The following is a 25,901-nucleotide window of genomic DNA, read 5'->3' as shown; positions in this document are numbered from 1 at the left end:
CAAACCAAGCGTAGAAGTCGTTCAGCGCATCTGGAAGGGAGGCGTCACTGTCACAGGCAGGTGAAGTTGTCCTGTAGTTGGTGATCGCCTGAATGCCCTGCCACATGCGCCGGGAGTCTCTGCTGTTCTGGAAGTGGCCGTAGATTCTCTGGGCGTGTGCACACTTCGCCTCTCTGATGGCTCGGGACAGTTTGGCCCTTGCTGTTTTTAAGGCCGCCCTGTCCCCCGATCTGAAGGCAGAGTCTCTCGATTTCAGGAGAGCACGCACTTTCGCAGTCATCCACGGCTTCTGGTTGGAGCGTGTTGTGATGGTCTTGGAGACAGTCACGTCATCGATGCATTTCCAGATGTAAGATTAGAGTGTGTGAACTTGTAATTCAAGGATGAACTGGGCTGCAATTTTGAGCTCCACCCTCTCTAGCACCTCCATCTCCAGAGCCAAAGAAACCATCTTTCTCCATGTATTGAAGAGAAGTAGGTGGTATATTTGAAATGCATCACCTCTATCCATCCATCTGACCTCATAGTCGAGGTCTCCAACCTTGCCTCTGACCTCAATGGGCCCTTGCCATGTTGAGTAATTTAGAGCTCAAAGTAAAATAAGTACTTTATCTCTCAGTACAAATTTCCATAGTTGAATACCCGTTAGCATACAGTCAGGACTGTCGCAAATTCTCCTGTGTTAGAGAACTTGTGGAGTTTTGCTGTCATGTTCAGGCAGAATTGCTTTCTTGTGGAAGCTTGTGGGACCTCTTCTACCGTAAACAGAGGTTTGAGCCACATCATGAAGAAGCATTTAATTAAACAATTTGACCAGACCATCTATCTGCAAACTTGTGCAAATCAGTGAAATCCCCAATAATTTGTACAGTATGTGAAGAGTGCATGACCAATAGAATGTTTCCTGGTCAGTCAGATCTGGTCTTTGGTCTTATTGCACATTAATTCTGTAATTCTGTTTCGAGATACAGTTTGTTTTGAAATGTGGAAATAAAAGCTTTAGTGAACAAGCTTTAGTGTGATAGAGAGGCTGCCAGTCGTGTGTAAACTGGCCAGTGGTTGCTGCTGTTTATTCTGTTTTTTATCCATGAAGTACAGAATCCATCACCATGTCAAGAACTAAGCAGATGATCGGTAAATCCACTACCAAAAAAAGGAGCAGCTTGCCATTAAGTCAAGGTAGCATGAAGAAGCTTCAGGCCCAGTACTGTGGCTTTAAAAAAAAAAAGATCCCTTGTTATCAGAAGTCTAAATGCTCATCCACAAGCTGCCCTTCCAGTGCCTGTTGAGAGACATCGCTCAGGACTTGATTTTATATGATGATAGTTCTTGGAGTTCAAACTTATAACACACAACTCAACCTGCTTAATAACACATTTATGCTTCATAGCTCATTAAATATGCCTTAATTATCTTAATTTCACTTGTAGCAGAATTAGGTGAGCAGTCATTGACAACCGTAAGTGGAATAATCTTTACCCCTCTTGAGGTGTTGGTTTCTTCAGTGTGTGCAGTGAACACTTGAGTGTGCTTGTTTATTCTGAGTACACAGTGACTTGTGTGAAGTGTGTTTTTGGATAACTACTTTAGGAACCAAGTTGTCCTTTTTCCCTTAAGATTATTGTCTTGTGATTTGGGTTGTCAGATGAAACATTTTATTATTGTTTATTTTTAGGAAAGACATATGTGTATTAATATAGTTTTATATTTTGGAAATATATTCACATTTCTTGCCTACCAATGTTTTAATAATAGAAACGTACCCGTGTGACCTAATACCAACATTGTTAACATTCCCTTAGGTGAAATTCCCAAAGGTGGCATAGTCAACATTTCACATAAAGAAACATGGATTGTGAGCGAGATCTGGAGCAATTTTATTCCGTGGTGTGGGGTTATGGTACCTTGCCTTGTGGACACCGGTTCTAAGGTGTCCACCATTGCAGAGAGTTGTTTTTTGCTCCAAAGCACCCGATGCATGGGGAACAGGATTTTGCTGAAGCCTGGTCTAGATAGTGCTAGAGTAGCTTTGAGGGGTTGAAGGGTAAACTTACCACAGCCCCTGTGCTTGCCAATGCTGACTTTTGGCTACCATTTATTGTAGAGGTCGACGCCAGTCAAGGGGGGTTAGGGGCAGTCCTCTCACAAGAGCAGCAGGGTACTGTGCACCCTTTAATGTGTGGTAGTCGCAGTCTTAGGTCTACTGAGCACAATACTAACTACAGTTCTATGAAACTGGAGTTTTTGGCACTTAAGTGTGCCATGACTAAAAAGTTTAGGAAGTATCTACTTGGGCATAAGTTAGTTGTATTCACTGACAACAACCCCCTTAGCTACTTAACTTTGGCAAAGCTGGATATCATGGAACAGCATTGGACTGCCCAGTTGGTGGCCTTTGATTTTGAAATCAAATATAGGTCAGGGAGGAGCACTCACAACGCTGATGCATTGTCAGGACAGAATCCTATGGGTGTGGAAGAGGTACAGGATTTGTGTCCGAGTGTGGCTGTCCCAGCCTTGTTGCAGCGGGCTGCTCGGGCTGAGTTGAGGTCCTGGGTAAATCAGATAGCATCGTTCCCTTGCTACTCATTTGAGAGCTGCTGGTGTTTTGGAGGCGTCGGTTGCCCCTTAGCTCTGAAGAGTGGAAAAAACTCTCCAGGTCAGTGTTAAATCTGGCAGTGGGATCATCTGGTGGAGAGGTGGTGGTGTTTACCGATGGGTTTTTTGCCCGGATGGTGGAGAAGAGATCTTTCAAGTACTATTGCCGGCTGTTATGAAGTCTGAAGTACTGACCCAACTTTGCCGACGGAATGGGCACCAAGGGGTTAAACGCACCACCCAGTTGTTGCATCAGCGATGTTACCGACCTGGGATGTCCTCAGAGATGCCAGTGTGCTAAAGTGGTTCAGCCTACCAGCGAGCTGAAACAGTGGCTTAGATTATGGTGGTGGAATGGTTTGGGGGCAGATCTATTCAGATGAAGGCCGTAACTTTGAGTCAGCCCTTATTAAGTGTACTATTCTTATGTTTTGCTAAGAGCCAATCAAATGTTATATAAAAGTCAGATACTGTATTCCTATTGGCTACAGTAGGTGTCAGTCAACCTACGTAAATGAGTTTTATAAATTTTGGTTGTTCACTGTTGATACAACGTAGTCTCCATGACATGTATCCATGTAACCCAGCGTGCATCAGAGCCTCAGTATACATTTTATTGGCATACAAAACATATGGTGTCACAGTGACCGGTTATACAAAATGGATACTGCTGGAGTCCCGATGTCCACGATGAACTGGGAAGCAACTAATCTGCCCAAAGCTTGGCGCAAGTTTCAGCAGCACATGGAGCTGATGTTCAGCGGACACTTAAAGATAAAGGGTGAGGATGAAAAATGCAGCTATCTTCTCCTATGGGTCAGAGAAAAAGGCAATACATGGTCTTTATCTGCAGATGAAGCTAAGGTATTAAAGTTGTACTACGACCATTTTACAGCACATGTTGTACCCAAATCAAACGTGATATTTGCTCGTTATAAATTTCACAAGAAAATACAGGAAGACCGCAAGCCTTTCGAGCAGTTTGTTACAGACCTGCATCTGCTTGTGAAGGACTGTAATTATGCAAATAGAGGTGAGATGATCCACGATTGCATTGTTTTCGGGATACATTCACCCAAAGTGAGAGAGAAACTTTTGAATGCAGGCTCTGAATTAACACTTGAAAAGGCGATAGATATCGCTAGATCTCATGAGTTAGCTCAAGCACAGTTGAAAACCATCTCAAATAGTATGAGTACTCCACATGAACATACAGTGCACAAAGAAACATGTTGAGAATCTGCAACACAGAAATGCAATCTCAATACACCCCAAAGGATGTGGTTACTGTGGAAACAAGCCTCACATTAATTGATCTCTGTGTCCTGCAAAAGGAAAGATATGCAAAATATGTGGTAAACTAAACCATTTGTGAAAGTATGTCACTCCAACTGTGAGAAAACTGTCCATACAATAAGCAGAGAAATCTCAGACCAGACTGAGGAGTGTGACGAACTGTTTATTGACTCAGTAACACAAGGAAGACAATGCTCAGACACTGAACAGGCCTTTGTAAACATTAAAGTAGGCCCCAAACAGCTTGAAATCAGGTTCAAATTAGACACTGGATCCTCTGCCAACGTCATTCGTTTATCCAAGTATGCCAAATTGAATACCCAGTGCACTCTACAGCCGTCGTCTCGCTCTTTGTCTGGCTAACACTTGGTGGTAAAAGGCAAATGTGACCTGAAATGCAAACACACAGACATTGAAATGGACATGACATTCTATGTAGTTGTCACAAATGCATCTCCTGTCATAAGTGTAAAAGGATGCCTAGACTTTGGCCTGATTAAGCTTGTACTGTCAGTTACAGACACACAGATGGAAGTGCCAATTTTGAAGGAATTCGCAGACGTCTTCAAAGGAATTGGACACTTGGACCCACACACAACCCCAGTAGTCCATTTACCCAGACGTATTCTTCTCGCACTACGCAACTGTCTTAAAGAGGAGCTTGACAGCATGGAGAGACAGGATGTTATCGTTAAAGTCAGAGAACCAACTGAATGGGTTAACTCCATGGGTATAGCTGAAAAACCACGCACAGGTGCCTGGACTTGAGGGACGTTAACAAGGCCATTAAGTGACCTCATTACCCTTAGCCTATTCTTAAAGACATGCAAGCTAGCTGGTGCTCGATATTTTAGTGCTCTCGATGCGAGATCAGGCTATTGGGCTATTAAGCTCACTTAGGAATTGTCAAAACTGACCACCTTTAACACAGTCTTTGGATGTTACCACCTCCGACGCCTCCCCTTTGGACTAATTTCAGCCCAAGATGAGCGAAAAATTGATGAGACTTATGAAGGTTTGAATAGGGTCATGGCCATAGTTGATGATGTTCTCATTTATGGAAAGAGCAAAGCAGAGCATAATGAGCACCTCTTTGCAATGCTTCAGCATTCCAGATAGAGAGGAGTCAAGCTAAACCCTGATAAAAGCGTTATCAGTGGTACAGAGGTACTTTGGACATCTACTCACTGCGGAAGGGGTAAAGACTGACCCTTCCACCCAAAGATAAAAGGAGAACTCGAGACAGTGCTGGGCATGATTAATTACCTCTCTAAATTTACACCCGGCCTCGCTGATGTCAATGCACCACTACGACAGCTCCTGAAGGAGTCAAGTGAGTTTCTGTGGGATGCCCAGCATGACAAAGCCTTCAATAAAATAAAAGAGTTGCTAACATGTGAACCAGGCCCAGTCTTAGCATATTTTGATCCTCTCATAGAGCTCAGGCTACAGGTTGACACCTCCAAATATGGACTTGGGGCAGTGCTGCTTCAAGATGAAAGACCTTTTGCATATGCATCTAAGTCCCTCTCTGAAAGTGAAATCAATTATTGAGATACTCAAATTAAGAAGGAGCTCTTTGCTGTACTGTTTGGCTGCAAACGTTTCCACCAATATATCTATGGCCGCCACATCATCAATGAAAGTCACCACAAGCCCTTGGAGTCAATAATGTGGAAACCCTTGGCATCTGTTCCCCCAGGAAATCTAGGAAATCACTGTGTGACCAAGATATGAGCCTTTCTGAAGGCATGGACATTCAAGTGCACACTGTGTACAGCAGCCTTCCTGTCAGTGACTCAAAACTGGATGAAATCAGAATGGAAACGGAAAAGGATCCCCAGTTCCTGAAATTAAAGGAAGCCATACAAAAAGGCTGGCCTGAGGAAAGGAGGAAATACCCGATGAGCATGTCAGAATTCTGGAATCACTGCAATGAGCTTTCATACCTGCATGGCATGATCTTCAAAGGTGACAAGATTGCAATTCCCACAAGTTTTCGTCCAGCCATGCTATCACAGATATACACCAGTCACCTAGGCATTGAAAAATACAAGCAGAGCACCCGTGACATCATGTTCTGGCCTGGGATGGGAAAACAAGGAGAGAACATCATTAGCAAATGTTCAATCTGCCTCACATATCGCCCCTCCAATGCCAAAGAGCAAATGATCAGTCACAAAATCCCAGATAGGCCATGGCATGTTGTGGCTACTGATTTGTTTACCTGGAACAGTGAGGACTATCTTGTGATAGTTGACTATTACGGCAGATATTTTGAGCTGGACAGACTCCACAGCACAATTTCTACAGCTGTGATACACAAACTAAAAGCTGCTTTTGCACGACTTGGGATCCTAGAAACTGTCATCTCAGACAATGGCCTCCAATATAGCTCGGGTGAGTTTAAATAATTTGCTAAAGCATGGGAATTTACACGTACCACCACAAGCCCATACTATTGACAAAGCAACGTATAAGCAGAGAAATCTGTGCACACTGCAAAAATGTTGCTGGAAAAAGCAAAGGCTGATAAAAAGTGACCCGAAGTCTCCTGGAATATCACAATAGCCCAGTTGATGGTTTTCAAGTCCTCGTCTCAGCTGTTAATGAGTCATTGCCTCCGGTCAACCCTAACCAGCAACTCCTGCCAAAAGTCATCAGCTGTAAACATGGCAGATCAAAAAGGATGCACAAGCAACAGAATCAAAAGAGATACTATGAAAGATCAGCTAGACCCTTACCTCAGCTTAAGGAAGGACAGGCAGTCAGAGCACAGGAATAAGGATACTGGAAGCCAGCTACCATCATCAGAGCAGCCAATACTGAGAGACCATATCATGTGTGTACCTCTGATGGACTCAAATATCGATGAAACAGACGTCACCATGAACGCACAAGAACCTCAAACTAATGACTCTAATGCTGCATTAAGGGATGCTAATGATGAGCCATGTACAAGACTGGACAATGACACTTCACATACACTTGATTGTACTAATGATTCTCCCGAATCCACCTCTTACAAAACCAGATATGGACGCCAGATTAAGCCCAGAGTTTTGTGAATGAATTTGTGGATTTGTGAATGTACAGGGTTGTAGGTGGATCGCTGCCCTTCTAAAGGAAGAATGTACATTATGGTAATTATAGTTGTTATTCGTTTTGAATGCATGCCAATTTATACATATATGAATGCTTTCAGTATGTTCCTGCTTAGGTTAATAGTTCATTAGAATACTACTTGACATGAAACAACTGAATGTTTCTTTCATTAATTTTAAAGTAATATTTTCTCATTCAGAAAAAGGGGGATGTAATATACTTATGCTTTGCTAAGAGCCAATCAAATGTTATATTGTCAGATACTGTGTACCTATTGACTACGGTAGGTGTCAGTCAACCCATGTACCCAACCCATTATGTGTGTTATTGTTAATCTTATTCTTTTTGGGAGTGTTTGGCAAGTCATCTGCTCTGCATAACTGTTCCATGTCTATGTATGGACTTTCTTCATTTCTTTGTGGGATTATATGTACCATGAATGTCTATTTGAGGTGATTTCTACGTTTCTTTAAAGTTTATCGTGGCTGTTGTGAGCTGAAAAACTCCAGCTAATTAGGACTTAAGCATTTACATCATTTATGATCTACTGACTCAGATTTGTTCCAGGACCTGGGGTCCCCACGGGTGGAAGGATATTTTCCCCTCTTGAGGAGGTGGTTTCTTCAGTGTGTGTGCTGAACACTTGAGTGTGTGCAAGTTTGATCTGAGTGCACGGTGACTTGTGTGAAGTGTGCTTTTGGATAACTACTTTAGGAACCAAGGTGACCTTTTTCCCACTTTTGGAAGCCTCAGTCCTGTGGGTTGGTACTGCTTCTTTGTTGTCTTGGTTTATTTGGTGTATAGTGTATATGTTTGACATTTTATGTAAATTGTGTCCATGTTGTATTTTTGTTTTCCCTTAAGATTATTGTCTTGTGATTTGGGTTGTCAGACGTAACATTTTAATATTGTTTATTTTTTGGAAAGACATTTGTGTATTAAAGTAAAATAAATAAAGTTAATTAATAAAGTTTTTTATTTTGGAACTTTCTTCACATTTCTTGCCTACCAATGATTTAATAATAGAAATGTACCTGTGTGACCTAATACCAACATTAGAGTATTGTTAATATTCCCTTGGGTAAAATACCCAAGGGTGGATAATTCAACATTTCACATAAAGAAAATTGGGTTGTGAGCTAGATCTGGACCAATTCCATATCCCCCCTCCCAACACACACACTCTTACATCAGGTAATGATGAGTAACATGCCCTTCTAGTAGTTAATGTCACTCATTTGTCCCTGTTTATTAAGTCTGATGAGTACTTGATGCATTAATCACTGCCAGCTCATGTCAGCTTAATGAAAAATGTTACTGAAAAATAATACCCCAATTACCCCAGGAACACTTGTGGACATGCCTGTTTTGGTGAATCTATTTTGGAGGTGGCAGCAGTAGCTCTGCATCATCACACCACTTTGATGCTCAGTATATCACAATCTTTATTTTTCCCAGAATATATAAATTGTACAAGACATAAATCAGCTTAGGCCTTAATTTTCACATTCATGATTAAATCAATTGAACATAAACAAACACTGTCCAGTTATGTAAATGCTCAAAAGGAGTGTGTATTAAAAGTATTAGCAGTATGTGTAGAGTAGTACCCTAATGAATGAAAACTGTACCTTTACTTGAGGTAGTCATAGGGTATACCATATTTCCTCAGGGTACATTATCATCTATTAAAACATTACAGTGGAATATGGAACACTGATATCCCTTAATTACTGGTACAGGAGATTTCTACATACCACCTATGTACCAGTTTTGTCCCTTAAAAGGTAAAATTTGCCCCCCTTTTCCCTGAGAGTTGTACATTATGGGTATTGGTTATAAATCAACTAAATCTCATACCACAAACCCTCAGGAGGCTTAAGCCCAGTGGTCTGGATCAAGGCATAGACTAATGAGGACAGATCTATTTAGAGAGAGGGACCTGTTTTATAATCCTAAAGGGAAGATGAGGCAAAAAAGAAAACAGGCAACAAAAACCTTTTTCTACTGTTTATCAAGTTACTTATCACAGACTGTATTGATGTCATAAAAATGATTTATGGATACAAGCTTGAGGCATCAATGTTTAAAATGACATTAAAATAAAATAATTGAATGCTCTCCTTTATCATTATGCAACACTTTGTAATAATGCATTCGATCCTAGATCAATACCAGAATTAAAGGAGTTCTTGACTTTTGGACCAGATGTATAAAAGCAAATAAATGATAGCCTTAAGATACATTTTATTAACATGTACATATTGTACAATGACCTCGAAGTTTCCGATCTGAGCAAAATGATTAAAGCTTCATTGTGACACATTAATAACTTCAACAGCTTCTCTTTCTTCACTTCTTTATATACTGACCTTCAACATGACCTTTCTCTTCGTCTCTCTCTGTCTCACACCCACACACAAACTCTCTCTCTCTCTCTCTCTCTCTCTCTCTCTCACTAGCTCTGTGATCCTTATTTGCTCATTTTATAAAAATATGTTTCTTCTCATAAAATTGACATATATATGTCATACATATAAGTTTCCTGTCTGGTTTCTACCTCATCAGCTCTCATTCTTCCCCTTCTTCCTCTCTCTCCCTGTTTTCTGGGATTTCTGCTCTTAAATGATCTGCTTTCACTTCTCCTTTTTCATCTTCTGTTAATCCTCCTGATGATGACAGACACTTTGAATTCCCAGATCTGATTTCGTCCGGTGGATCTACAGGTGAAATATATAAAACACACACACACACACACACAAAGGTCAAGCTTGACAAATTTGTCTTATTTTACAATCCCATCTCAATGACAGTGAACATATGGAATACTGATGAACCCCCAGAACTCAGAACCTGATGCTCAGCAGTTCTCAACAATGCCCTTGAACATCATCTCTGTTACATCACCTCTATGTTTAAATAAGTAAAGTTTCATGTTGAAGAAACAATCTTTTCCATTTAGTTGTATTTTTCCATTCAGTCATCCTTCAGACTTTCAGACACAGACTGATGATCTGATTGGTCAGTCCTGCTCTTACCTGGAGGATATAAGATAGAATTTCATTTAAATCAAATCAAATACTAAATGGTCTTAAAAAGAAAGTACACCAATATTAATTACACAAGTCATTTTTTTGTTTGGTATATGTAATATATAGATGAATATATAATATATAATATATTAATATGTAAGTTCCTAAATATCAGTGAGTGGTGTTTGAACACCTGAACACTTCTTTTGTTATAATGGCAGACATTCTTGTTTCTTCTTCTCACTTCACATTATGCATCTCATGCATTTCGGCATACAAAGTTACATGTTCTCCAAATCTGCCAGTAGCCTGAAACAGTAACTTAACTACTGTATGTGTCTAATGTGCAGTGTCTGTTTATTCTAGGTATTGCCTAGAATCGGCAAAACCTAGAATAAACATGGAGACACTGCCTGAAGCAAGGATCAAACCCAAAACCAGCGTACAGTTTATCAGACCCATGTGCAGGATAAATCAAAGCACTGCTTTATTAATTAAACTAAAACAAGACTTACACAGAACACTGGACAAATACAATGTGAGTAACAAAAACGTAACGATATGGGAACCTGGAAACACAACAGTGTCTGACCGAACCACATGAACAAAAAAACAATGACTGACTAAGACAGCTACAAAAGGGCTGGTATATATAGGACAAAACATTAGGGTAAATGGGGAACAGGTGACATGGCGGGAAAGTGGAACAGTAGGAATGGCGTGGCACAACACATGGGAAATACAGAGACAAAAAGCAGGCTATGGTGAAACCCCTGCCAGCTCCCCCTCTGGTGGTCTGGCAGGGAACTGTCCCAATAGCTCAGGAGTATTGGATTATTAATCTATTTCTCTCATTGTGCCAGGAACAGTGAGTGAGGAGACACAGCAACACAGCAATCTAGTGATATCATACAGAAACTCTGTGATACTTTTTCTTCAGTCTTAACAGCAGCATGGTTGCCCACAGATCTGCACTCTCAGTTGGAGGTGTGGAAATGGCTGAAAATCTATCTAGTATCTGTTTTTTATCATATTGTTGCAAAATGAACTCATCATTTTGGATTTACAGTACACTGTAGAACAATGATGGAATCGTGCTTTTATGACATTTCTTGACATCATAAAATAAATAAAGTCTCACCACCCGGAGTAGTTGAAGAAACATCCTCATTGTCTGATGATTCTGATGAAGGAGTGTCTGGAGATTTGATGTGAGCTTGTGCCATCTTTTGAACGGCTATGAAAAGAAAGGCAAACAACTAGTTATTAAATGCAAAAGAAAACTGCCCACGATATGAAGCTGTTCCATACGTTCCAGACGTACGTAGGATATTGTCTTAACAAGGACATAATTGACTTATATAATCATCCCCTAGTGAAATATTAAAAAATCTTCCATTGTCTAGACATAAACAACTGTCAGAAGTAAAGAGTTGAAAAGAAAGACTAAGTTGCATTCTAAGGATGCTAAAGATAAGATGATCAAATTGATGATCAAACTTAGCAATAGGGTAGAAAATTATATCTAAGACATCCTAGGACATCCCAGTAAGCACTTTTGGATCAATAGTGAGGAAGTGAAAGCATCACAACACCCAACCACTACCTAGACAATGCCATCCCTCAAAACCCAAGCACAAAAAAACCTTCTCTGTGCTTGAGTGTGCTTGAGAGTGGTGTAAAGGTGAAACAGACCACCAGTTTAAAAGCCCTGCAAAACTGAGGACGGCTAGAAAGAAACTAGTGTTCAAGAAGAGCCATCTGAAAGATGACATGAGAGTGAACAAGTCAAGACAGCGGTACTGTGTTTGGCCAAAATGTGCTATATTTGTGGTGCAAACATCACACAGGCTATGCTTCAATTCAAAACAATTCTACAGAAAGCATGGTGGTGGTGGTGGCATCATATTCAGGGGGAACTTAACACTGAAGGGTTGTAATGTTTTTACAGCATGAATTCACTTGATGATCATTCATTTTGGTTGACTTACAGTAAGAAAATCTAACAGGAAGTACCTCTGTAAGTGTAATTTCTAATCCAGGCAAATCAAACAACTTTAAAGTTCGTACTTTTGCAAGGCACCGGATTTATTTAACATCTTGAAATATCACAACAGTAGCTATAGATTGGTGTTTCTGATATGATAATGTCAATATAAAAAGGTCCCACTATGTTGGGCATAACACTATTTTTTATCCATTATTTCTCAAATCTATAGATATAGAATGAAATACAAAATTATTACTACAGAATGACATGTTTTTTGTTTCATATTTAAATAATAAGTTTCAGCAATAAGTTTAATAATAATAATAAACAAACTGCAAGTGCTTTAAAATAGGAATGCCTTTTGTTCGTGTGTGCTTCCATTTATTTATTTATTGCAAGATTAAAGTACATTTTGCTTCAATTTAATTTTTTTTCCTGGGCTCTGTCATCCTCACGGACTCACATGTCAAATAGAGCACCTGCACGGCCCAGTTGTGTGGACAATAAGGGCATCTGTGTGTGTGTGTGTGTGTCGGTGTGTCTTACTCCATTTTCTTATTAACAAGTCATGTATCATACTGAGTCTATCCTCGCTTTCATTTAACAAAGTCATTTTTTTTCTTTTCTCAGAGAAAGGTCACCTTGTAGAACATCATCAGGTGATGAATAAGGAACAAATATATCAGTGTGTGTGTGTGTGTGTGTGTGTGTGTTGGAGGAAATACTTTGCAGCTATATGAGAGGCCAAATATCCTCTTAAAGCAGTGTTATGATTTTTTTGTCTTTTTTAGTTAGTTCAGAATAATTTCATACGTACTTTTTCAATGAACAGTTAATTAAACCATAAATTAAATAAATACACATAAATATAATTTGTCTTACCTTTCAGCGAAGGAGGCTGATAAACGGCCGTGTCTGTATTCTTAGGCTTTGAAACTCCATTTTCAGTAACAAACATCTGAAATATAAAAGTTGAAATGAATAAAAGATGGACATTAATCAGTAATGATGTTTCTAATAATGACCATAATTAATGATTTGAAACATCACATGCATTAATCATTGTATCAATGTAAAATGTGATATAAAATGAGTTTGTTGCTTTTAATGTATGTGTTGTAGATTGTTGAATTAATTTATGGCTCCACTTCACCGGAAAGCTGGGATTCTCTTCCTCTGGAGACGGGTGATCTGTCATGCGGAAAAGCGTGGCTGGCGTCGGCCTTCGGCGCCGAATCTGATTTCAAAACACGAACACAGCAACAGTAATATAATATACAGCTGCTTTGTAATGTTGTAGATTATCAAAAATCCATAGTTGGCAAATTGTGGTATATTTAAAATCCATTCACAGGAGCATATAGTGAGAAATGTTTTAACCCATTAAACTCTATAGATCAATGTTTATATGATAAGACAAATTCCACTAAGATAATCAGCCAACCAAACTGAATGGTTTATCATTAATTTAGTATTTATTTAGAGCTTCCCACAGTCATGATCATAGCACAAGGGTTTTTTTGTTTCAGTGGTTAGAGCGTAACCTGGCACAGTTAGGCAGCTTTGTAATAAAACTCAGGCATTAAATCCATCAAATATGCATATGCACATCCTGAGTAATCCCGAAAGAATGGGCAAAATCCAATCAACATGTCTGTCCATCACGCAGAAGGATAATGGGAAATTGAAAAAAAAAAAAAAGTGTGTGATGCATTTAATCAGTGCTAAAATTTGTCCTAAATCCATAATGACGTCTTGTGTAACCGCAGTGTAGAATGAGAGAATAGAAGGATTACTCAGGCTGATATTTTACTCTCTCATGAGTTTTGACTCCAGGTGACTTTTATTTGACCTTGCCTATTGTCTCCAGACTCTAGTCCTAAAGCCTGCTGAAACAGAAAACTGTCCTGAGTGGTTTTTAATCTACCTGCATGATCAGTGACATGCTGCTTGTTTAGACGCTTGGTGTATAACTGAACGTATCTTTAGCCGCATTCAGAATAGGAACTTTTTTTTTAAAAGGACGTTTTTAATAAGATAGGTTTTCAGAGAGTTATTTTAAATCTTGTGTGTAAGATGTTGCTCCCAAGGCCACCGTCAAGGCAACTACTTATCCTTTTTATATTGATTATATAATGCGCTATTCTATGTATAATCTAACTCCAACACATTACACCACACTGACCACCATGAGTCCATTTTTAGCCACAGCTGCAGCTCACAGCTTGTAAATCCTGTTCTAACACTAACAAGGCGATAAGTAAGTAACATGCACATTGTGATAGAAAAATACCGAGTGATAAAGTGGAGTGGTTGGTTTTCTGGTGGTTGTTTTTGTATAATTGCATGTCCCAAAGTGTTTTTTTTTCTTTTATACTACAGCAATTTGCCAACCATTCCAATGACACGTTGCCCCTTTTTATCAATTATTTACTTAAATCTCACACCATCATGTAGACCAGGATCAAAGACCACATTAAGTTTTTAACACACAGCTGGTGTGGATTGAAACGAGTAAACAAATGCGTAAAATCTAGTTAAAATACAAAAGCAGACGTCCCACATGCTGCGGTTTTATTTAAAATCCCAGTCTACAAAGCTCTCACGACTCACATCAAACTATACAGCAAAAAGTCTCCGTACAGTATGATATTCATTTTACATCAACAAAAATAGACACTGATGTACCGTGTGCATGTGTGTGTGTGTGTGTGTGTGTGTGCATGATTCACATCACTGTAGGCAGTTGTAGTGGTGGGAGATTTTAAGTACATCTTGTGCTTTGCAGTAAAATAAAAATTAAAAGTCCACTCAACTTTTTATCCCAGTAAAACAACTCCTAAGATTAATAGTCAGATCAGTAATAATGAAAATTATTAGTCATGGGGATTAGTAACAATGGTGATTAGCATTAAAAAGGGATTAGTGGTTAAGTGGATTGGTAGTAATTTGGGATTAGTTTCAATCGAGATGAATAGTAGTCAGGATCTGTGGTAAGTTAGGATTGGTGGTAAGCAGGATTGGTCACAGTGAAAATGGAAATAATGAGGAATAGCAGTAATGGGGATTATTACTAGTGATTATTTGTAATTAGGATTAATAATAATAAGGATTAGTTGCCTTATGAATTGGCAATGATCATATCACAGTAGTCACAGTATATAAGCAACTAGCAATCAGAATTCATGGTCATTAAAATGAGTAGAAATGGGGATTAGTAGTAAATACAGGTAATGGGAATTTGAAGTAATGGGAATTAGCAATAATGATGATTAGTAGCAATGGAGATCAGTAACAATGGGGGTGAGCAGTAATGATAACTGTTAAGAAGATAGTTGTAATGAGGGTAAACTAGAGTAGTAATAAGTATTTGTGATTAGTAGCAATGGAGATATGGCAGCAATCATAATTACTGCAGTAGTAGTAGTGTATTAGATACAAGTCATCAATATCTAATATAGTACCTAATTACTAATCATCATTAGTACAGTACCTAATTACTAACTATCGCTTCTATAAAATTACTACTATATTAGTACTATATTAGTAGTAATGTGAATTAGCAGTAAGGAGGATTTGTGATTAGTAGCAAAGGAGATCAAATGAAGAGTAATGAGCATTAATGGTAATGAAGATAGTGGTAATTAGGATTGAAGATAGTAGGATTTGTATTTGTGGAGATGAGGATCAGGATAATCAGGACTGATAACAGTGGGGATTACTAGTAAAGAATTAGTAGCATTGAGGATTATAGATAATAGAGATTAGTAATAATGAGATAAAAGTAAAGAGTATTAACAGTACTGAGGATTACTGGTAATTAGTTATACTGAGGATTGAAAGTACTCTGGATTAGTATTATTGGGGGATTGGTACTTAGGATTGTTCTCAAGGTGTCAGGCATGCATTTCCGGGTTCCGTGTTGCCACTTCCGGTTCCGGGACGCAACTTCCGGTTTCGCACTCTCCTTTCCAGTTTCCGCCATTTTATGCTCGTCAGTCCTATATAAGCCAGCGGGCAGTCCATGCTCCTTGCCAGATGGTCTTTCAGTCAGCCTTGAGCTTCTGAGACGTCATCCTGCCGTTTTCTTCGGTTCCTGTCTGCCTGGTTTGTCTCTGCCTTGCTTCTATCACTGACTCTGCTTGCTCTGTGTTTAACCTGTTCTCTGGATTTGGATTATTGGACTGTATGCTGTTAATGACTCTGCCTGTCCTATGTTTAACCTGTTCTCTGGTTTTGGATTATTGGACTGTATGCGGTTGTTTCTTTTACTGATTCTACCAGCCTGCTGTATCCTGGGTTTTTTTTCAGTTTTTTCTATTGGTGTTGTCTGAGAACTCTGGTGTTGTCTGAGAACCTGCCATCCCTGACAGTACCATCTGGCCAACATGGACCCAGCAGAGCCACAGAACATGCAGACCCTTCTAAGCTCCTTGTCTGAGACCTCCACCTCTCACGAACGTCGTCTCCAGGATCTCGCCTCGGCTACACACGAACTGATCCGTCGCATGAATCAGCTTTCAGTCACTCCACCCTCTTCAGCTCCCTCGGCAACAACGACACCCACGAGCTCACCAAGTCATCTTCAAGAGCCACACCTGCCTCACCCCAAACGCTTCTCCGGTGTACCAGGACTATGCCGCGCATTTCTGATGCAATGCTTCAGTGATCTTCAAACTTCAGCCCTCTTCCTTCCCATCAGACCGCTCCAAGGTAGCATATGTCATCTCCCTGTTGTCAGGCAAGGCCAAGCTCTGGGCGACCGCCGAGTGGGAATGTCAGTCTGAACTCTGCTCCTCCTTTGAGTCTTTTTCCGACGAACTCCGCAAGGTCTTTGACACCTCTGCTCCCCAGCAGGATGCTGCACGCTCCCTCTTTGAAGCATCACAAGGGAGCCTAACCGTGGCGGAATATGCGGTGGATTTTCGCACAGCTGCCATCGACACTCTACGATGCCTTCTATTGGGGGCTGGCTTCTGAAATTAAGGATGAGCTCGCTGCCCGGGAGCTACCAGCCGACCTCGACAGCCTGATCACCCTGGCTACCCGCATCGATCGACGCATTCGGGAAGGCCAAACTGAAAGGTCAGCCCGACGTCTTGGACGACCCAACTACCGACCCACTGTCTCTCACTCCCCACCTTCTCCTACCCTCCCTGTCTCTGCATCCAGGAGCTTTCCTCTCACCCACGCCATGGAGATCGGTCGTCGTCACTTATCCCCTGCTGAGAAGGACAGGCGTCGGGCCTCAGGACTATGCCTGTACTGTGGAGAGGCTGGACATTTTGCCGCTTCCTGCCCAGCAAAAGGCCGGGCTCGTTGCTGAAAGAGGGGCCAGCGGCAAGTCTACAACCATCAGTCCCTTCCAAGCCACTGCTCAAGATCTGCATCTCAGTTGACCAGCAGGGCTACAACCTATCTGCCTTTGTGGACTCTGGGGCTGACTCTGAATTTATGGACCAAGACCTGACTAAACAACTAGGCCTTGAGATGGTGCCTCTGTTCTCGCCCCTCCAAGTTCGAGCCTTGGACGGCCACGTCCTCCATCATGCCTCCCAACGCACTAAACCCTTGCTTGTCACCATCTCTGAACATCACCAAGAATGGATGTCCTTTCTTCTGATCCCTTCACCATTCGCCCCTGTTATGTTGGGCTTTCCATGGCTCCGGAAGCACAATCCTCACGTGGACTGGACCAGCGGCCGTATTCTGGATTGGGGCACCTACTGCCTAGCCCATTGCCTAGGATCTGTATCTCCGACCAAGGTGTCTGACATGGACGAACCACCTCCTGACCTCAGCTCAGTACCCTCCGATTATCATGACCTGGGAATGGCATTCAGCAAGGCCAGAGCCTCCTCTTTACCCCCTCATCGTCCATATGACTGTGCTATTGACCTCCTGCCTGGCACTACCCCTCCTCGGGGTCGGCTCTACCAGCTTTTGGGACCCGAAAGAGAGGCTATGACTCAATATATCCAAGATTCCCTCGCGGCCGGGATCATTCGTCTGTCTTCCTCACCTGCTGGGGCTGGGTTCTTCTTTGTAGGGAAGAAGGATGGGTCCCTGCGTCCATGCATCGACTACCGTGGGCTCAATGCCATTACTATCAAGAACCGTTACCCATTACCCCTCATGTCTACTGCTTTCGAACTCCTTCAGGGGGCCACTGTCTTCACCAAACTCGATCTCCGCAACGCCTTTCAGCTGGTGTGCATTCGAGAGGGTGACAAATGGAAGACTGCCTTTAACACCCCAACAGGCCATTATGAATATCTGGTAATGCCGTTCGGGCTCACTAATGCCCCTGCTGTATTGCAAGCCCTGGTCAACGACATCCTCCTGGACTACCTAAACCAGTTTGTCTTTGTGTACTTGGATGACATCCTCATCTTCTCCCGCTCCCTAGAGGAGCATGTTCACCATGTCCGGTCGGTGCTCCGTCGCTTGCTTCAGAACCGTCTGTATGTGAAAGCACATCCTGGTCATCCAACCTCATTTGGGTCGAATATGCCCACAACTCTCTTCCCTCTGCAGCCACAGGCCTCTCCCCTTTCCAGGCCGCTTATGGCTATCAACCACCTCTGTTCTCCTCCCAAGAATTAGAGGCCTCGGTTCCCTCTGCCCTCACTCTGGTTAAACGGTGTCGACGGGTCTGGAGGAGGACCCGCTTAGTGCTTCTCCGTTCATCCAAAAGCTATGCTCGGTGGGCCAATCGTAAGTGCCACCCGGTGCCCCCCTACCATGTTGGCCAACGTGTTTGGCTGTCCACTCGGGATCTGCCCCTGAAAATCGCCTGTCGGAAGCTCGCTCCTCGCTTTGTTGGTCCGTTCCCGATCTCTAAAGTGCTCAATCCAGTATATGTCCGACTCAAGCTTCCCCGGGCCCTTCGCATCCACCCTACGTTCCATGTCTCCAGACTCAAGCCTGTCCGAGCCTGTTCACTAGCGCACTTCCAGTGCGACCGCTGCCCTACCCCTGGTCGGAGTCTCGCCGCTTGATGGTGCCCACTGATGCTGTGGATGGATCTGTGTGGACCAGGAGACAGCCATGGACAGAGCCACTTGGGGACTTTCACACCATCACAGATATGCCATTTCATCTGTCAGCCCATGACAGCAAAGAACTAGTGTTTATAATGACCTTAGAAACTACAATGACCTAATAGTTCCTCATGGGTCATTGATTGCTGTTGTAGAAAGGACATTAATCAGCTACAGTTACATTATTTTCTGTTTAGTGTCACCCAAATGAGGATGGGTTCCCTTCTGAACCTGGTTCCTCTCAAGGTTTCTTCCTTTCCATCCCAGGGAGTTTTTCCTTGCCACCGTTGCCACAGGCTTGCTCATTAGGGATAAAATAGTCTAATTATAGAATTTAATAATTTATTCTTATTTCTAGATAATTAGTTATTTTTTATTTTTTATTATTATTTTTCATTTTCCCCTCCCCTTTCTCTGTTTTCTTCTTTTGTAAAGCTGCTTTGAGACAATGTTCATTTTAAAAGGCGCTATACAAAATAAACTGAATTGAATAGAAAATCCTGCTGTCATCTTTCTGTGTGAATGTGTGTATACAGTGTGGACAGTGTGTATATACAGTATGTATGTACATGTGTAAATACATTAGAGACGGTACAGTGATTATTTATTCTGTTTATACTCCTTATCAAATTACATAGAAAACTAGTTACATCAAATTACATAGAAAACCTGAGTCACAACAGATTCCAAATTCCGTATAAGTCGGGGAGGAGCAGCATTAACATCACATTACCAAAACACCCTCGCTAAGATATCAGCATTCAGGGTACAACATTCTAATTTGAAGAAACATGTAGATGTTCCTGCTAAGTGTTTATATATGAAATGTTGTACTGTTGCAGGATCCGTGTTCATTCTTTCTGAAGAGAAAGAGCCATAAAAGGAAATGTGAATTACGTGGTATGGGTTACATGAGGAAAATTACAGAATATTACAGTGGTACCAAACATGTGGCCCACAGAACAGAATTATTCAATATGATTTGATAATTATTCAGGTCTCCAAAATGATTTAAAAGGCTTGTGCTGTTTAATGTTGCTCTGTGTTTTATATAGCTGCAGGGTCCTGGAGGAACACTATTTAATTTCACTGTGTATGGCAGCAGCTATATATGGACAGAATGACAGTAAATGCCTCTTGACTTAAACCCTCTTGGGGAATGTATTTAAATGGAAGAATTCTGAGCTGGTCTTATGTCAATACGATTTTTTAACTCTCTCAATTACCTCTACTTAGAACTATTTTTTTGTATTTACCTGAGTATGATTTTTCACCCCTGTGTATAAGGTGCATTATGTAGTGTCTACGTGTCATTAGTTTTAAAATTAATTTTATCATTTTCTCCATTTATATGCAAAGTCCAGTCTATGTTCTGTTCATTTGGGACTTTTGACTAGTTTCCTTGGTCACCAGAGAGAAACATGCTGAGCCAAGTTTCCTGAAAGCATTCGTTAATCACACTGAACACACAGTATCTCTACACCATTTAAGATCATCTTAACTTTAAATGCTTTTGGGCAATTGGGACTTGAACTCATTAGTATTAAACGTGACATTTGAGACCGCTGAAAGTACATGTTATGTTCGACCCCAAACAACATTTCAGTTTGAAATCCACCACCCAGGGGGGCGAAGGCTCTCTCACACTCCAGCCTTCTTTTATAGGCATCCTCTTCAGCTAGGCCTATTTATATGGTAATGCTCCTTTTTGTTAAGCTCTCTCTCTCCTTCTCTCTCTCTCTCTATCACACACTCACACACACACACATGCACATATACCCGTAATGTGGTGTGTGGGACACTTAGCAGCTTAACAAAGCCATTAAAATTCACAGAACATCCACTTTGAAACAAAACTCAGGTCTTCCCCCCGTCCACTTGAACTGGTCATCTATTCATGTTGAAATGAGTCACGAATCACAGTTTTAGTCCATATGCTTATTTTTAGTTTCTTTCATCATTATCATATGTGTCTAATCTCACACACACACACACACACACACTCTTCTGCAGTTCACATTTTCTAACTACAGCTTTTTTCATTACGTAATCACTCAAGCCTTCTCTATCCTCCACTCATCCACCTTTTTCTCTCTTTTCATATCCTCCAGCCTATAATCCCTCCCTCCATTCCTCTCTTTCTCAGCTCCTCCACTTATTTTCTCTTCCTCTCCTCCTCTCCCGGCTAATTGGGTTGTAACGTGACACAGCACCTGACGCTGAACTAGTTTCTCACCACACACACACACATTACATAATCTGTTGCCAGGCAGATTGACGCATAATCCTAGTGATGGAGTTCAGTGAGTTTAGTGTATAATAAAAATAGGTTTTTAATAACTAAACATCAGTCATATTCTGTTTTATCATTTAGTGCTGTGGAACGTCTAGAACACTTAACACACTTAGTTTCTGTTATCACTTATTGAACGTTACAAAGCGCTGACACTGGAGACTCCTTCCATAAATGATAAAGCAATGTCTTTTTAAAACTTTACCATAGCATCGATTTTATTTTACACAGTTATTATTATTACTAGATTCTGTGGGTGTCCACCCTACAAGTGCTTGTGAATGAGCTGTTACTATAGAAACAATGTCATTAAAATGAGCACATGGTTTACAGCCAGAGCTACTGTCAGAGGACGGCTGATTTAGAAAAATAATTATCACCTTCAGTCTTGTGGTACAAATTGTTAAAAATAAATTATTGAATATTTAAAGGATGCTGTACATATAATATTCTGATATAATGATACATTGATAGTTATATACATTCAGCTGAATAAAATATTATCATCTAAATGATTCCATTTAATATTAACATTGAACTGAAAACCAAAATGATTTCAGCCAGTTGATATTTCATGCCACATCACAGTGTGGTTCCAATTCCATTTTGATGCACAATGACAAAATATGACAATAAATACAGTACTACTGGCTCCAAACCACAAGCTAGCTGCTGCAGTCTCATTCCTGTGAGGATTTTCTCTAACTCTACACTACCAGTCAAAAGTTTGGACACACCTTTTAATTCAATGTTTTTTGTTTAGGGATTTATTTTCTACATTCTACAGCAATACTGGAGATTTCAAAACTATGAAATAACAGACATGGAGTTAAGTAATCCATATGTAATGACAACAAAAAACAGTCAGTTGTTATTTTAAGACATGAAGGTCAGGTGTTCTGGAATAGTTCTTGCAAGAACAGTATTGTCAAGTGCATTTGCAAAACCCATCAAGCACCATGATGAAACTGGCTCACATGAAGACCATCCCAGGAAAATAAGACCAAAACTTACCTCTGCTGCAGAGAAGTTCATTTAGAGTTACCAGCCTCAGAAATCACCAATTAACAGGACCTTAGATTAGAGCCGTTATGAAGGCTTTACAGAGCATCAGTAGCAGACATATCTCAATATCAGCTGTTCAAAGGACATTATTGTGTATTTCGGCTGCCTTCAGTATTGTTTTACAATGTAGAAAGAAATAAACATCAGGAAAGACCATGGAATTAGAAGGTGTGTCCAAACTTTTGACTGGTAGTGTATACATTTAAGAATCTATACTTTTTTTTTTTTTTTTTTTTTTTTACAAAAACTATCTTTTAACCCCTTAAACTGCTAAGGCCTATGTACACACATATCTTATCCACACCACACATGTACCTACACACACTTCCTATAAAAGTTACTAATTATTACTGAAATATATGCTTTAAAGACATTTAACTGGTGGCCAGGGTTGTTGCTCATCCCTAACATCTGACTGTCCAGCCCTGATGCCACTCCACAATGTATTTAACATTACTGCTTTAGTCACAACAAAAGATTATTCATTGTTTTTTTATCATCTGATTAACTGCTTGTAAACTGCAAGTTGATACAAACTGATCACAATACTGTAAAAGTTCTGAATGTGTTAGAGTCAGCACAAGGGTCAGCGTTAACATGAGAGCACCAAGGCACAGAGTTAACACCCCTGCTGACCAGCTACCAGCTGACAAATTCGAAGTAAGAACTGGTAAGGAATGAAACTGTTTCTGAATTACAGCTACATTCGTTTTCTCCACCCTTTGCTAATTCCCACCCACTAATCAGGGAGGGTAGAGCAAAAACATGACTCTTCTGATATACACAATTTTTTTTTGGACTTTTGCATAAGGCAGCATAGCACACTCAGAGGAAAGCACTACCTGCCCTCTTCCGCATACAGATGATCCTGATTGGCTCATGTCAGTGATTGACAGGAGAATGAGAGCATGACATCCCTCCCACCCTGACTACAAATTTGTGTCTAGAACTTCCTCTAGTGTCCCACTGGGACACACATTGTTGAACTACTTTCTAGCCAAGTTATTTTTTAAGAAAATGACACAAAGGTATGGAAATCAGCATGTTAATCGCTAAATCAGGAAGATAGTGAACATCTTTGTCATAGATGGTCAGCCTGTGCTTGTGGAATTTGTGGATCAGAGATGAGCAGCAGGGTTAGTACGAGGGGCAGAGGTGATATGAGGGACAGGAGTTGTGGCCAATATATGTGACTTGCTTTGTTTAAATTTGTCAGGTGAATCTATATGAAACAACATGGCTTTGATTTTGCTCACTATGGAAACTATAGTATGATTCTGGATTGAATTCACTACTTAATAACTACCAGTGAATTGATTAAACAGATTAAGTCATTTACTTCAATTAATCAGCATCAGAATTTTTTGACAAAGGTTATACACGGTATTGATATACAACATGATCAAGAGCAGCTTTTGGTGAATTGAATTATTATTATTTTTAATTAATGGAATTAAAACATTCTAATTTCATTGAAATAAAATGCTAATATACAGGCACTATATTTTTTTAAAGAGGTTCTCGGATATGAAGAATCACGATCCACGAGCCCAGTGGAATTAACACACATTTTCACTCACACAAGCGAATCTGCTGCTATTTTTATCCACACCGCGCCAGTTATAGTGGCAAGTGCTGTGCTCTTTATATATATATAACAGAAAATGTGCTTTCTGATTCTTTTCACATCACAACATTCCCATGTTTGCATATCAGAATTCCAGACTTAGTGTATTTAAAAGCATATAACTAACACTCTGTTTTTCTTACCATCTCCACTTGTCTGGGGTCGAGCTGAATCGGACCTGCGGAGGGAACCGAAAACTGGATCTTCCTCCCTTCTTTTATCTCTCCCTCCATCTCAGATGGTTTAAAAAACAGATCTGGTTATTTTCCCCTTTCCACAAAACCAGACTTTCAATGACGTCCTCAGGTCAGAAAGCTACTTTAGTCCCGCGTCTCTTCTGCACTTTGCTTATTATTTACAACCGCACAGCTAGGTTCCTGTCCGTGTTTTCAATGAGACCTCGCTTCCTCTCGCTCTGACACACTCCAGGTTGTGGAGTATTATGTCTTTCACTCCCAGAGAGAGAGAGAGAGAGAGAGAGAGAGAGAGAAGGGCGGGAATAAAGAGATGCTGGGAGAGAGGGGAAAAAATGGAAAATGGGACGGTGACAGCAAGAGAACCCAAAAGAAGGAGAGAGACAAACAAGGATGGATGGAGGTGAAAAGAGAGAGGGAGGGGTGCCAAATTGAGATAAAAGAATAATAAAGAAGTAACAAAAAAGGAGTGGAAAGAGAGAGAAAGAGACTGGGACTGATAATAAGATGCTGACGATTGTCTCTCACAACATCCTAGACGTCTTCACAAAGAAGAGGCGGGGTTGTGTGTGTGTGTGTATGGTTGGTGGCAGGGGGCGTGTTTAAATATCTTGGTGTGGACTAAATGTCCCCACAAGTACAGGACTATTCATATAGGACATTTGCCTGCTTTATTTAACACACTGATCTTTTGAAATGAAACTCCTGAAAAAATGCTGGTGTTTCAAATATCTCCTAGTTTATGAACCTCATACTGCCTTCCAAATCTCTTTGTTTGCTAAAGATGTTGAAAACATTGGTCCAGTTTCATTTGTGTAATTATGCTAAAATGTTTACTACCTTATGTCTCAAAATAATTGTTGGTCTTATTGTCCTTTGCGGACCTTTTAGTGAGTTATGAATGCGGCAAATTAATGTTACATAACACAGAAATCTGTCACTCTATAACCTCTATACAGATCAGAAATCTATAACCTCAACCTCAAAGAAAACCTTTTATCTCTTTTAGTTTATTTTAAGCTTTCTTTGTGGGAACTGCTAAATCTCTCCACAAGGTCAAACCTGTCAGATATTCCTATCCATATGGGGACATTTGGTATAATAAACACACACACACACATCTGTGGGGCTCCTCTTTCACTGACGTGACATGCTGCACTACCCCTATGCATTCATCATCATAATAATAATGAATACAGTATGGCTGCAAACCTGAGTGAAAATGAACTTACAAACACTATACACACAGGGAGCAAACACAAAGAAAGTGGCTCTCTTTCATCCTGTGTCTGTTCATTAAGGAAAACAGGAACTGCATCACAAATCTAACATCAAAGCTAAAATAAATATCTCAGGCATATTTTAAACACTGCAGTATGTCCACCACACTGTACTGTATGAAGGCCATCATACAGCGCTATACTTGCACTCGCTCTCTCTCTTTCTCTCTTTGATCCAGGAGAAAAATAAAGGAAAAATCTTTACTGACATTTAAACCAAAATGTCAGCAATCGCAAAGGTTCATTCTGAACACACTGTGAGCATGTCTGCAACAAACAAAGCACACAAAACAATGTAAGGATTTTTTAATGCCGTTGTGTTTCATAGAAATGGATTTTTCAGTTTGGCAAAGTCTCAGCTCCATGCTTGTCATGTTG

At 40.5% G+C, this 25,901-nt stretch overlaps 1 protein-coding gene across 2 annotated transcripts; it reads right to left on the bottom strand.

The window, feature by feature from the left end:
* Nucleotides 1-4,117: 4,117 nt before the first annotated feature.
* On the bottom strand, nt 4,118-24,762 carry LOC131363182 (protein phosphatase 1 regulatory subunit 1B-like). Of its 2 annotated transcripts, XM_058405492.1 has the most exons (6): nt 24,193-24,762; nt 13,175-13,258; nt 12,904-12,979; nt 11,173-11,268; nt 9,560-9,719; nt 4,118-4,284 (listed from the first exon to the last, which is right to left on the bottom strand). In XM_058405492.1, the coding sequence occupies exons 1-5, from the start codon at nt 24,280-24,282 to the stop codon at nt 9,571-9,573; spliced, it is 495 nt and encodes a 164-aa protein (XP_058261475.1). In that variant the 5' UTR covers nt 24,283-24,762; the 3' UTR covers nt 4,118-4,284; nt 9,560-9,570. The 2 variants fall into 2 exon arrangements, with proteins under 2 accessions (XP_058261475.1, XP_058261474.1); XM_058405491.1 differs by lacking the exon at nt 4,118-4,284 and having other exon boundaries at nt 8,995-9,719; nt 24,193-24,759.
* Nucleotides 24,763-25,901: the final 1,139 nt, after the last annotated feature.

This window comes from Hemibagrus wyckioides, linkage group LG13 (assembly GCF_019097595.1).
Source record: "Hemibagrus wyckioides isolate EC202008001 linkage group LG13, SWU_Hwy_1.0, whole genome shotgun sequence".
NCBI classification, from domain to species: domain Eukaryota; kingdom Metazoa; phylum Chordata; class Actinopteri; order Siluriformes; family Bagridae; genus Hemibagrus; species Hemibagrus wyckioides.
The sequence above is the reverse complement of the archived record's forward strand: the minus strand, read 5'-3'. Positions and strand labels throughout refer to the sequence as shown.

Bases quoted from the DNA above. Each gene is read 5' to 3' on its own strand.
- LOC131363182 (XM_058405492.1), bottom strand. From the start codon at position 24,282: ATGGAGGGAGAGATAAAAGAAGGGAGGAAGATCCAGTTTTCGGTTCCC. The intron at 11,269-12,903 runs GTAAGACAAATT...TTCTTTTCATAG, and splicing joins TCAGCCTCCTTCGCTGAAAG to CCGTTCAAAAGATGGCACAA. The intron at 9,720-11,172 runs GTGAGACTTTAT...TTTCACCTGTAG, and splicing joins TTCTTCAACTACTCCGGGTG to ATCCACCGGACGAAATCAGA.